This window comes from Cyprinodon variegatus, unplaced genomic scaffold, assembly GCF_000732505.1.
Source record: "Cyprinodon variegatus isolate N-32 unplaced genomic scaffold, C_variegatus-1.0 Scaffold97, whole genome shotgun sequence".
In the NCBI taxonomy this organism is placed as follows: Eukaryota; Metazoa; Chordata; class Actinopteri; order Cyprinodontiformes; family Cyprinodontidae; genus Cyprinodon; species Cyprinodon variegatus.
In genome coordinates, this window is record NW_015150550.1 from 194,720 (window position 1) to 207,191 (window position 12,472).

Sequence of the window (12,472 nt, forward strand, 5' to 3'; positions counted from 1 at the left end):
CAGTGGCCCTAATTCTCTTCCATAGAATTCTATATTAAACTGAAATAATATTTAAAAGTCAGTTAACTTTTTTTTTCCAGTGGCCGTAATCCTCTTCTGTATTAATGTCCTACAGGCTTTCCGTGAACATTGTTTTCTCATTAATAAATGTGTCTAGTGTGGAAGTAAACAGCTTCTCCAGTCGGTAATAACCTTCATTGCCATGTGCTGTTTAAGTAGCATGCGCGTCTGGCAGATAAAACTGGCTCAGGTGTTCCTGATTGGAGAGCTGCAGGTGTGGAAACATCTTTAGAAGCGGAGAGCGTCCCTATCGAGCCAAAGTTTTAAAATCAGCGCGGAGAAATAGAAACAAACTGATTTTTATTCTGCAAAATGAGGCCGTCCTGTCTAAAGGTAGGTGTTAATATGCAGATAACCGAAGGAAAACGTCCGGTTTAAGAAAGTGGTTAACATGGATATATTTTATATGATCAGGTATTGGTGCTTTTACTCGGCTTCACGTGTCTCGGAGTTGAAGGTATGGATAAAGAAGTGTTTGGATGTGTAGTTTTATGTTGAGGTAATGCATGCCCTCATTTACCTGCAGGAATCTGCAGCGTGGAGCATTGCACCGACCCAACAAGGTGCGCCCTGTCTGAAGACCAGAGGAGCTGCAGATGCGCCACCGGCTTTTATTCTGCACGATGCGACCAAAGTAGGTCTCCTCCCAGCAGTCTTTGTTTTGTTTTTTTTTTCTTGTCTATTTTTCATAGATCTATGCATCTTTGCAGGAGAACCTAAACATGAAACTATAGTGTGATTTGGTTTTCATCTGCAGTCCCAATGGGATGCAGCAACAGCACCATCAATCAGATGTTGATACATTCATTATTTTAATATTATATAGATCTAATTATTGCCCTTTAGCCTACTTGTGGTCAGTGATCATAAAAGTGGTTTCTTGTCCTCAGATCTAAAGGGTTTGGATCAATTATGCTGAACCACTGCACCTCCATATTTCCCTACCCCAAAACTGTTTGGCGACCAGAGAAAGATGTTTAGTAAATAAGACAATGGTCTAATGTACTGATCAGGCGCCTAAGGCTGGGGATTTTCATGTGTCTTATTAAACAGAATAGATTCAAACTTGTCTTGTTGGCTGAGATCAGCTCCCATGGTTTAGTTCTTCCTTCCTCTGCTGCCGTTCTTAAGCACACCCTTGGTCTTCAGCACTCCTCTATGTAGCTTCTGGAAGATCTCATGAGAGCCCAAATGGATCGAAAGTTCCGCATCAGAATTTCACTGTAAATTTGAGACGTTTGATACTTCACCTCTTTTCCTCTTTTTAGATTGTGATGTCAGATAATACATTACAATCAAAAAAATGAGTGGTGGTTCCTAACCTTTTTTTTTACTTGTGTACCCCCCTTGGCCATTATATCATACCATGAGCACCCCCCTTGGTCAAATGTGTTGATTATTTTCCAAAAAAAAAAGTTCAAATAATTATAAAATGCTAAATATTTAATTTGACATGAAAAATTCTCACAAATGTCATTCTTTTGAATAAGAATAAAGAATAACATAAATATGATGCCTGGAGAGTGATTCAGTTTTAAAACAAATACAAAATCAAATTACGTTAAAAATCGATGCTCTTCTGAGTAAGTCCCCTTATACACACATCTAAACTTAACAAATTGGGGAAAATGGCAAAAACAAAAATTAAGATTCAGTTATTTTTACTTTTCATCATATACTATTAATAAAACACCTGACCTTCTGAATCCCCAGTAACAGGATTTTTTTGTTGCCATTTATCTTTGACTGCAGCTGCTTTGGTGCATTCTTCTCTTGTAAATTTTGATTAGGGCATTTTTCCCCCCATCTTTTTGGTTGATAAAATCTTGGTTTATTTTGCATTTGGGTCCTTGCAGGGGAAAAACCAATCCCAGCCCTATTTTATTGTATTACTTGATCTGGGAAGTAAGACATTGAATGTTTTCATATATCCCATGCAGTGCATTGGCAGACCACTAGAGGAACTAGTACCCCTAGTTGGGCATCACTGTTCTTGAGAATCATGTCTGTTTGAAATCTTTCCATCATACCTTTTCCTTCCACTCAACTTTCTATTGTGTTTTATGGTTGTCTGTGTAGCCAGCTTCTTCTGCACTGAATATTCTGAGATATTTTTATCTGTATTCTGAAACCAAATTAGAACAGTTAAACACTCTTAATGTTTAGCAGCCCATTTGTCAGAATGATTTAAGAAAAGTTTAAGTAGCTAAATGAATGACTGTTAAAATGGATCAAAGTCTGTCAAATTATTCAAGAGGAGCCGTCTAGAGTACAGGACGATCTTGCTGCTTGGATGAAATGAAAAGGGGAATGATCCTTTTAATACCACAAACTGAACTCTCTGGGTTGACATTTATACTGTATTACACATGATGTAAAACAAACGATTCACAATAAATTGACCTAATAGCATGATTAGAGACGGGTTTTTAAAACACCCACAGGTCAGCGGAGCAAATATGCAATCATCTGTAGGACAGGGTGAAAGATGGTGCCTCCTAAGGGCTCATCTGAGAAACAACCAGCAGAATCTGGGTTTGGACCAACGGCTATTAGCAGTTGTGTTTAGATCAGGGACCGATATTCAGCAGCCTGTATATTTAATCTTAAAGTTTAGGATGCAAGATGACTGTAAAACTAAACTGTATCTGCTGGGAGCCAGAGTGGAGGGTATAAAAACCAGTGGGTTTAGTGGATTTTGTGAGAAATTTGTCTGTGTCCTAAATGGCTTGGAGATTTTAAATCGGTAATGAAGAAAATAAAATGGGGAATGTTTTCTAGATGTTCTTATAATATGTCACTGAAGAAATATTTTCTAAATAAACCAGAAAGATAAATGGAGCCAATATGTCTGAACAGGTTATAACAAGGTGTGGGTGTGTGTGCGTGCAAGTAAAAAGATGAAGCCTGATCTTTAGGGTGAAGGTGCATGGTGTTTAAAACCAGCAGGTCACTGATCTGAGAAACATTGGATGATGGTGAATAGGCTATCCGGCTGGTTGGTTTTAAAGAGCTGTTTAGTTTTATGTCATCTGCATAGATGGTATTGGCAATGGAGAGGATAAGGCCTGGTTATAGAAGAGTGTAATAACAAAAATAATGGACCCAGAAATAAACCTTGTGTAGCCCCAAAGGTTAGAGATGCAGTATGAAAATAACTTGGCTGTCTTGATGCAGAATGTCCTGATGGAGAACCGGAGCTGCAAACGGCAACTAGAAATTTCAATCTTTTAGTAAAACATTGTTTGAAATCATTTTAATGTTGTGAAGAGATCATTACAAACCTCTATAAAGCCAGAATGAAGGGAGATGAAGCTCTGACACCTACATGGGACCTATCTGGGTCTCGGCAACCTTTTCTAGTGGTCAACAAAATCAAGCTTTAGAAAAGAATGAAAGTTAAACTGGATTGACGTCTGGAATTAAATTCTTCAGGAAAGATGTAGTCTATATAAAGGGAGATGAAGGGGAACAAGACCTTACTCACAGAGTTGGTCGTTGGATTGGACTAACTTGGAGAAACTGGAAGACTTGAGCTTGTAACATTAACATGGAGCCACGATTGACTAGTGAAACTGCTCTTATTTCACTTTCAGGTGCTCAGATTAAAGTTGTGTGTGGCAGAGACTACATGAGCATCAGAGCCACAGAAGATTTCTTCTTGTACCACAAAGTGCCGCTGGAGGCTCTGCATTTGCCCAACAAATCCTGTCGGGCTCAGAGGGAAGTCATTGGAGACACCTCGTACTACATGTTCCGGATCTCCAAGGAGAAATATTTGGTCTGTGGGGGAAAACCTCTGACGGTAAAACCAGAGCACCGCTACTCTCCATGTCTGACATCTATGACCCAAACTAAATCTCTGTTCTGTTGCAGAAAAATTCAACCCACCTTCTTTACTCGCTGACTGTCCAATCAGAGCCGCAGATTAAGGGGAATATAATCAGAGACCCAAACTTTAAAATGGACTTCACATGCATCTATCCTCATATCAGAACCGTCAGCCTGCCTTTTCCGGTCTCCCCCATCTCCAGGTAAACTTCCCTCAGGAAAACCAAATGGAACAAATTCTGATCAGCCTGCGATAGTTTGGATTTGGTAGTCATTTTTGTCTCCTTTACAACCAGTGAGATGATGATGCGGATAGATGAGATGGAGGCCACCATACAGATGCTGCTTTATGCTGACCACACCTTCACCAATGCCTACACCCATACTCCAACTATTGAGCTCAATCACAAGGTGAGGTGACACCACTCTATTCCTGATGAAGCTCTGGGCTCAGATGTCCTCAAAGTGAATGTAACTGAAGAAGGAAAGTCTAAGACTGAGCAAAGAATGATCATTTTTGGATTTAAAGAAGCCTTGGGTCTTGAGAACATCTCCAATGTTTATTTTTGGTGTCTGGGAGCTTTTTGGAATAAACCCCTGAACCTTCAATGGCAGATCTGAGAGATATGTCTTTAAGAAAGGGTTGAAAAAGCCAGCAGAGATCTGAGGTTTATCATCCGGCAGGTTTCAGCCTGTAGGTGTCCAGACCTGTTTGTATTTTCTGTACTCGTATGCTGAAGAGGAATCCTTTAAGACTCTCTGTAAGGGAAAAAAGTAACCCTTCAAAAAACCTGCTTAACATTACTTCCTAATCCTGCAGTATAAGTGGAGGGCATGGTTGTAGAAGGTGCACCTTACCCTGCTCTTCTGTGTCTGATCTGTAGGTTTACATAGAGGTGGCTGTGACGGTGCCTGAAGATTACTTCCTGCTGCGAGTCAATGACTGTTGGGCCACACAGTCTCCTCAGCCAAACGCTACAGAAGGACTTCTTCACAGCCTCGTTCATAATGGGTCAGAACATCTTTTTATATTCTTCCATTCTCTCTGTGCTTTGACCAGTCATCGTCTCACGGTCCCTCTTTCTCAGCTGTGTGGACGACCACACAGTCTCCTTCATCAGCCAGAACGGAGACAGTTCCACCGTTCGTTACAGCTTCGACATGTTTCGCTTCACCACAGAGCCTCATGAGCTGTACCTGCACTGCAGTGTGCAACTGTGTGACCTGGATGACCACAAGTCCTGCATGCCTGTAAACGCTGCTCACTGTCCTTAGAATATGAAATGCTGTAGAACTGCCTGCTGACTCTGTTTTTCTTCTAGAGCTGTAATGTGATCCGTAAACGAGAAGCACTGAGGGAGTATCCCAGCCAAGGCCTGCTGTCATATGGACCCATAAGGATTGAAATGCCAGACCAGCCGGAGTCCAGTGAGTTCTTTAAGCCTCGGTTATTGGAAGCTGTTCATCTAGTCAGTTTGTCTCGATTTAATGCAGATGTTGTATTTGTTTAAGGTATATTGACCACCGTGGTTCTTCCTGTGGCCGGAGTCTGGACTTTAGGCTTCTTCCTCACCGTCCTCATCAGCGTGGCCAAGGCAGGCAGCAGGAGGATCACAAAACCTGAAGCTCACTGACATCCAGCCGGCTGCAGTCGGCAGCATAAACAAAGTCTTTATTTCTGTTTTGCTCCCCTCTACAGAGGTTTCAACAGCCTTTTCAGGACTGAATAATTTGTAATTCAATATTTTCTCAGTTTATTTTTCCTTCAGACTCTTCCCTATCAACTAGTAATTGTTGAAGATAATAAAAAAAAATCCAAAAATTAAACATCTTATTCCTTTTTTGATTAGACATGTTGTATTGTTAAACTCATGAGGCAGAAATGTTCATTTCAAAGTCGACATGCTCACTTGGCCGAATTCTTGACTGACTCTTCCTGCTAGGGATTTCTGGAACTGCTCTCACCTGGGATAACCTAAGCTTATGTCTGCTTATTTGACCTAAGGAAAACAGCAAATCCAGAGATGGTCTCCAGCTCATTCTGGAGAAGGCCAAGACTGATCATAAGGTTTAAAAATCAGAAAATCTAAAACTTGTTGAAGTTCTACAGCCAACATTGGAATGTTTTCACATCCTTCACTCGACATCAGAACTGAATCGATCATAAATGATTGATGTGGAATGGAGTTTTTTTTTTTTTTTTTTCTCAAGAATTAGGTTCTGTTTGACCAGCTGCAGTTTAACAATAAAAAAGCAGATGGCGTCCTCATGCTTTCTGAAGTGGCTCAACTTCCTTGATTATGGCAAGCCATATTATCATAGAGTAAAGTCACTCTGACATGGCTTTGAGTGCTTTCAGAGGACAGCAGCTGATCAGAGCTAGATAAAAAATTCAATGGGCCCCAGCTTCAACAATTTAAATGGCCCTTTTGAATCAGCCAGCCAAATCAAACGCCTGACGATTGCTTGACATCAAATCATGATAAATTAAGGCATTTTCTCATGGGTTTAAATGGCTCCAACCTGGTACTGAATGACCTGGGGTTGCTTTGGCTAAAGGGTTAGAACCTGAAGGGTTCTGCATGTGTAGAGTGACTGCACCAATGTGTCTATACTCAAGATCAAAGAACATCTAATGATGTGGGTCAACTGAGCCCAATATAGGCTAAACAATGTGACTTGGTACAGTTTGACTGGTAGCCAGAAATGTTTTAAATGACAGCCATTTTTGTTTTAAGTTCAACCTTTCCATTTGGGCTAAACGGTGTAATGAATTTAGAGGGTCCAGAGAGAGAAATTCTTTTTAAACAATTTTAGCTACAGCAAAATGTTGGAGACATTCAGTAAATATATTCCAAGAAGTTAATTTCTGGACTGGACATGAGCATCCCTGTGCTATAGGATTTAAACCATTGTAGGTGGGCACTGAGGGCTCCAAAGTGTATCAAGAAGACGTCTCCCACACCATGAAACTACCTCCTCCAGTCCAACCTTTTGATCTAACAGGACTGATCCTTACTTTTCAGCTAAAATGATGAATCATCAAACCAGGGAACACTTTCTAAGCTGCTCCAGTCATTTTCTAGTGGTTGTGGTTGAACTATAGCATCTGGCCCATGCCACCAGACCTCAAGACATTTTCTTCCAATCAGTTGCTGGGGGTTTTCTCTCCAGACCAGAGAGTGAATCTAATAAAGTGGCCGATTCTCGCTCTTTATTTTTCCAATCCAAACAATAAATAAAATCAATTTCATTATGACTTGGTTTGATTATATGATATAAGGACCTGCCATACAGGGAGGAGACCTCCCTCATTGAAATCGTTTATCATCTCTAATCGGGAATTTCCGTCGTTTCTTTTTTTTTTTTTGATATGTATTGTAGCCGAACACAACCGATTGATTCTGATTGGTTCTGATCGTGTCTTTCATGCCCAGTTTTAAGCAGGGACTAAACGAACTATTTAACTTTGCAGGGTCCGGTTCATCTGAACCCGAGTTTGCTGCAGGGTTTTCTACCCGCACTTAGCAGCTGATCGGACCAAACCGAACCGAACCAGAGGCATGCAGTCCTGCCTGTAACCATGGATTAAAGCAGATGCCCCATCATCTGCAGATCGGACCTTCTCAGTCAGAGATGACCACTTGTTGCAGAGGAGTTTGAAGAACAACCAGAGCGCTTTGCCTTCTGCTGCTGGAGCAACATCTTCATCATCATCTTATATCAGCTTTGGGGAGGAAGATGTCCCCCCAGCAGCTGTGGACACTCTTCATCATCACCATCATGATCTCGGGGTGTTTTGTCTCCTGCAGCGCAGAGATGCCAGATGAAGACAGCTTCAACGCTGAGGTGAGCTGATCATGATCCAATTAAGCAGAAGGTCAGGAAGGAAAGAACCTCTGGAGCCTCTTTAAACTAAATCAGTCCAGATCTGAAACATTTAAATCTGTATCAGAAGGATAAACCAATCAGCTGTTTGGCTTTCATGAATAAACTGAAGTGAAGTAAGTCTTCTGCACAGGTTCTTTGTCTTGTTTTGAACTGGTTTCATGTGAGCAGCCAGTTTAATCTTCAATGTTAAATCAGCCTAATGCTCATGAAGCTGAGTCTAACTCCTCAGACTGAACAAGTCTGAGAGAAGAGACAAAGAAGAACTTTTCCAAAGGATTACTATCCTTAATAATCCTAAGGTGCTACCCATGGTCCGACTCAGTTTAAAGATTACTCAACCAGAAAGCCTCTGTTGTCAAATTGAGGAGGTAAATCTGACATTAAATCAGATGTGTTGGAGCAGGGCCAACATCCAGGACCAGACCTCAAAGTTGGACTTTGTTAAACTTAATCACCCCCTAACCCCGATGCACTGCAAAAATGATCTTAAAATTTGGGGAAATGTCTTAAAATATGTATATTTACCATTAATTTGAGTGGGTAAATAAGATTATCTGCCAGTGGAATGAGTGTGTTTACCTTTAAAAAAAGATAATTAAATATAATGCACATGAAATAAGAGACAGTAGTTGTTTTTTCTTATTGTAAATGTAAATAATCTTACACCATTGGCAAAGTGCCTTACTTACCTGCTTAATTCAAGGAAAAAAATACTTATTTTAAGAAAACTGCACTTTCTTAGATTTCCATTTTTTGCAGTGTAAATGGTAATGAGTAACCTGACAACAGCCAGATGCATGTCTCGCTCCGCCCAGCTCCACTCACATGTCCACTCACATGTCATATGTGTCTCACTCATATGTGAGTGGAGCTGGGCGGAGCGAGACATGCATCTGGCTGTTGTCAGGTTAGGTAATGAGTCCCATGTACTGTTTTCATTGGGGGTATTGGAGCTTGATGACCTGTTTAAGATCGGTGCATCAATCAGATTTAGGTCAGGACTTTGACTAGGCCACTCCAAAACCTTTCTGTTTTTGTAAAACACTCCAGGGTGGACATGCTGCTTTGTTTTGGACCATTGTCCTCAGACAATCACGCCACAGGCATCATGTTAGACTAGAGGTAACGTCCTTCTCATATGTTGTTAGTTTTACATCAGAGCCGGGCCTGTGTTAATTTGGGTCAGCAGTAAGATGTCCTGGTTTCTTCTTGGACCTCCTCCATGAGTTGGGCTTTATTTTAAAGGTTTATTTATGCTCTGGGTCCTGCAGTAATCAGGTCTGGGTGCTGCTTGCAAGGGAGGGTGGTAAATAGCTTTTCATTGGTTTGGGTAGATGTCTGTTTTTATTTTGTTTGGCTTCTTTTTATTCTGGATTAACATTTGTTTGACAATCTCAAACATTTAGGAGGAACAAAAAAATAAATAAAAACATAATACATCTGCCTTCTTTTTAAAGCCTAGCCTTTATAAAGCTCTTAGAGAACACATCTGTAAGTCTGTACCAGGTGGACCTTTTCTCTGTCAGCTCTGAAAACAAACCGGTTCTGATCCAGCTGCATGCTGGACCTGCTGCTGAGGCATTTTAACGATGGAGCTCCATTGTGTCATGGAGGTGTTTCCACGCAGAGGATGTTTACTAGCATCATTGAGTTCAGTTCTTACCAAAAAATACCTAGTTATCGTGTTTCCATCCCCCTCGCCTGGTCTGTCAGTCCAGGAATGCTCTTCTTGTTGATGTGAGCCATCTGGTTTTTTATCTTCTCTGTTTGTTGCCTTTTAACTCCTGAAAAGCACTCCGACGTTTAACGTTCTCTCTCAGCTCCCTCCAGCTGTCCTGCTCATGTATTTGTTGCTGAAATATGAAAACAGCCTGAAGTAATCCACCTTTTGACCTGAATAAATCAGACTTTCTTCTCCCAGGCTTGGCTTCGTCACTTTGGCTACCTGTCCCAGGCCAGCAGACAGATGTCCACCATGCATTCGGCTCAGATTTTGTCCAAAGCCATCAGTGACATGCAACGCTTCTACGGCCTGGAGGTGACTGGGAAAATGGACCCTGCCACTGTCGCGTAAGCTCTGAGCTCCAACATTTGTTAGCAACAGCAGATGAAACATGCATAGATTAACAAGTCCATTTAAGGCTGCATGCAGAAGTATTTAGATTTATATTTTCTCACATTTCTAACCACAAACTTCACTTTGTATGTCAGACAGAGCAACATAAAAATAGAGTAAAATCTGACTGTATAGTTTAATCCTGACAACACTGAACCCACTGGAAGCATGGTAGTGACAGCATCAGGGGAACAGGTGTATTGTGCAGAGTGGATGGAGTGAAAGGAAAAGAGTTCACCAATGCTTTCACAATGTTCTTGGATCAGTGCTGGAAAAACATTTTGTAAATAGGCCAAAATCAACAGAATGGATGTTCTGATGAACCAAGAAAAGTCAGATGGTTTTAAAAATTAGAAAATACAAAAATATTTTGATTCTGTTTAAGTTAACTTCATTTTTTTTTTTTGCTGCTCCATTATAACTAAACATGCAATTTCTATAAAACAGAGTAGAAAATGGATCTGTGAATGAGTCGACCCTAAAGAGGAACCAGAAAATGGATCTGATCCAAGTTAAAATCACAGAGTGTTTGTGTTTCTTCTATGAAATACAACCAACTTGGTGAATACTAGGACATACAGTATATTTAATTGTTTTTCTATTTCAAGAGCATTTAATCTGTCAGAGAAACGCTTACCGTAAAAATTTTAAAAAATGTGTCCCCCCCCGGGTCCGATAAGGGCCCCCAGGCTGTACTTCAGACACTCCTGCACCAAACTATTCAACTTCCCTTCAAACCAAACAGCTCGATGGCTGAAACTTGGACCCAGCTGTTGCAACAGGACAATGATCCTACTGATGCATCCGAAGTGGTTTTGGACCGGATAAAGCCGGCTAGCATTCACATTCAGCTTCCACCCTGCTGAATACTGATGAAGTAAACACAAAAGGCGGGCTCCTTTGGGGAAGCCAAGTGTTTTAATGAACTCAGCCTGAGTGATTCCAGAAGCTTCATGTCGAGCAGCAGCCTCCTTACCGTATGAATATGTCTCACCTGAGGATCAGATAAAACCAGGGGCCGTTCTAGAAAGGGGCCAACAGGGGCCAGAGCCCCAGTAGATCTGGTCCTGGCCCTCTGTGGTAAAGACATCATGCTAAATAAATTTGTGGTATATAAATGATATGTGCTGGCATACAACCCATAATTGAATAAGTTTCTTTATGAGTTTCATTTTAACAATGAGTGAAAAAAGGACGTTATTCCACTTTTATTCATATTTAGATATGATCACAGTTTTCATTTACTTTACTGGAGGTTTCCAGAGCTGCAAATAGCTTTTTGGTTCACTTAATATTTCAAAGGATTGTTTCATTTGGTGTCACCATGAAAAAACCCTGGCCCCACCTTGGCCCACTATATAGATTTATTCTAGAGCCCCCTCTGGATAAAACCTCTAATAGATAAAAATGTGTTCCCAATTCTAGATTCAAAAGGCAACACCACACAGGGTCTGTTTGATTGTGTTTCTGGCTGCAGGGCAATGCGGCGGCCTCGCTGTGGCCTCCCTGACAGACGACCTGAGGAGGGGGTCAGCCAGCCGAGAAGGAGGAAACGTTACGCCCTCTCAGGGAAACGATGGGATAAAGACCGCCTCACATACAGGTTCCCCTCCCTAAAAATAATGAAAAAATAATAATAAACTTTCTGTTTCCAGTGCTAAAGAACGTCTTTCTTCCAGTATATTAAACCAGCAGATCCCGTCCTCCCTGGGCCCAGAACGGACCTATGACGCCATCCGCCGGGCCGTTGATGTCTGGAAACGTGTGACGCCGCTCAGCTTCCAGGAGCTGCCAGCAGAAAGCAGCACCAACAGCAGCCGTGCGGAGCTCAGTGACATCCTGATCCTCTTTGCCTCTGGTTTCCATGGTGATATGTCTCTGTTCGATGGTGAGGGTGGGTCTCTGGCCCATGCTTACTATCCGGGTCCAGGAATTGGTGGAGACACGCACTTTGATGCAGATGAGCCGTGGACACTGGACAATGAAAATCAAAAAGGTTTGTTTCTTTGTGGTTCTGCTCAGTTTGCTGCATCCTCACTGTTTGTGTTTCATCCTGATGCAGTCTAAGCTCTACATAGATGAATGACGTCATTTCCTCTTTATTGTTTGGCTCCATCACCTGTGCTGTAGGTGTAGACCTCTTCCTGGTTGCAGTGCATGAGCTCGGCCACGCTCTGGGTCTGGAGCATTCAGGTGACCCTGATGCTATGATGGCTCCTCTCTACCGGTGGATGGACACTCAGAACTTCAGCCTGCATGAGGATGACATCAGAGGAATACAGAATCTGTACGGTAAGAAGCTGCACTCTGAAACTGTTTTAAAAGATGCAGAAAAACGGCAATAATTTACATCATTTCGTCCTGCAAGGTTTGAATAATCCAGTAAATGAATGTTATATGGATACACTCAGTTTGTTTTCTATAATATAATATATATATATATATATATATATATATATATATATGTATATATATGTATATATATATATGTATATATGTATATGTATATATATATGTATATATGTATATGTATATATATATGTATATATGTATATGTATATATATATATATATA

General features: G+C 41.1%; 2 protein-coding genes across 2 annotated transcripts in view; both read left to right on the forward strand.

Annotated features, from left to right (window-relative positions):
* The first annotated feature begins 257 nt into the window (after positions 1-257).
* LOC107084305 (uromodulin-like) lies at positions 258-5,598 on the forward strand. The gene is made up of 10 exons (XM_015374090.1): positions 258-393; positions 475-517; positions 587-694; positions 3,657-3,865; positions 3,937-4,094; positions 4,188-4,302; positions 4,776-4,903; positions 4,980-5,142; positions 5,214-5,319; positions 5,404-5,598. The coding sequence occupies exons 1-10, from the start codon at positions 373-375 to the stop codon at positions 5,523-5,525; spliced, it is 1,173 nt and encodes a 390-aa protein (XP_015229576.1). The 5' UTR covers positions 258-372; the 3' UTR covers positions 5,526-5,598.
* A 1,624-nt stretch (positions 5,599-7,222) lies between these two features.
* Positions 7,223-12,472, forward strand: part of LOC107084304 (matrix metalloproteinase-14-like) — a 15,576-nt gene continuing 10,326 nt past the window's right edge. The window contains exons 1-5 of the mRNA XM_015374088.1: positions 7,223-7,740; positions 9,704-9,852; positions 11,376-11,501; positions 11,578-11,894; positions 12,029-12,190. Of these exons, the coding sequence (XP_015229574.1) occupies positions 7,633-7,740; positions 9,704-9,852; positions 11,376-11,501; positions 11,578-11,894; positions 12,029-12,190 (862 nt within the window). The 5' untranslated portion in view covers positions 7,223-7,632. The remainder of the gene's footprint in view (positions 7,741-9,703; positions 9,853-11,375; positions 11,502-11,577; positions 11,895-12,028; positions 12,191-12,472) is intronic.

Excerpts from the sequence above, each read along its gene's own strand:
- LOC107084305 (XM_015374090.1), top strand. The coding sequence starts at position 373 with ATGAGGCCGTCCTGTCTAAAG. Across the intron at positions 3,866-3,936 it reads GTGGGGGAAAACCTCTGACG|AAAAATTCAACCCACCTTCT; the intron begins GTAAAACCAGAG and ends GTTCTGTTGCAG. Across the intron at positions 5,143-5,213 it reads ACCACAAGTCCTGCATGCCT|AGCTGTAATGTGATCCGTAA; the intron begins GTAAACGCTGCT and ends TTTTTCTTCTAG.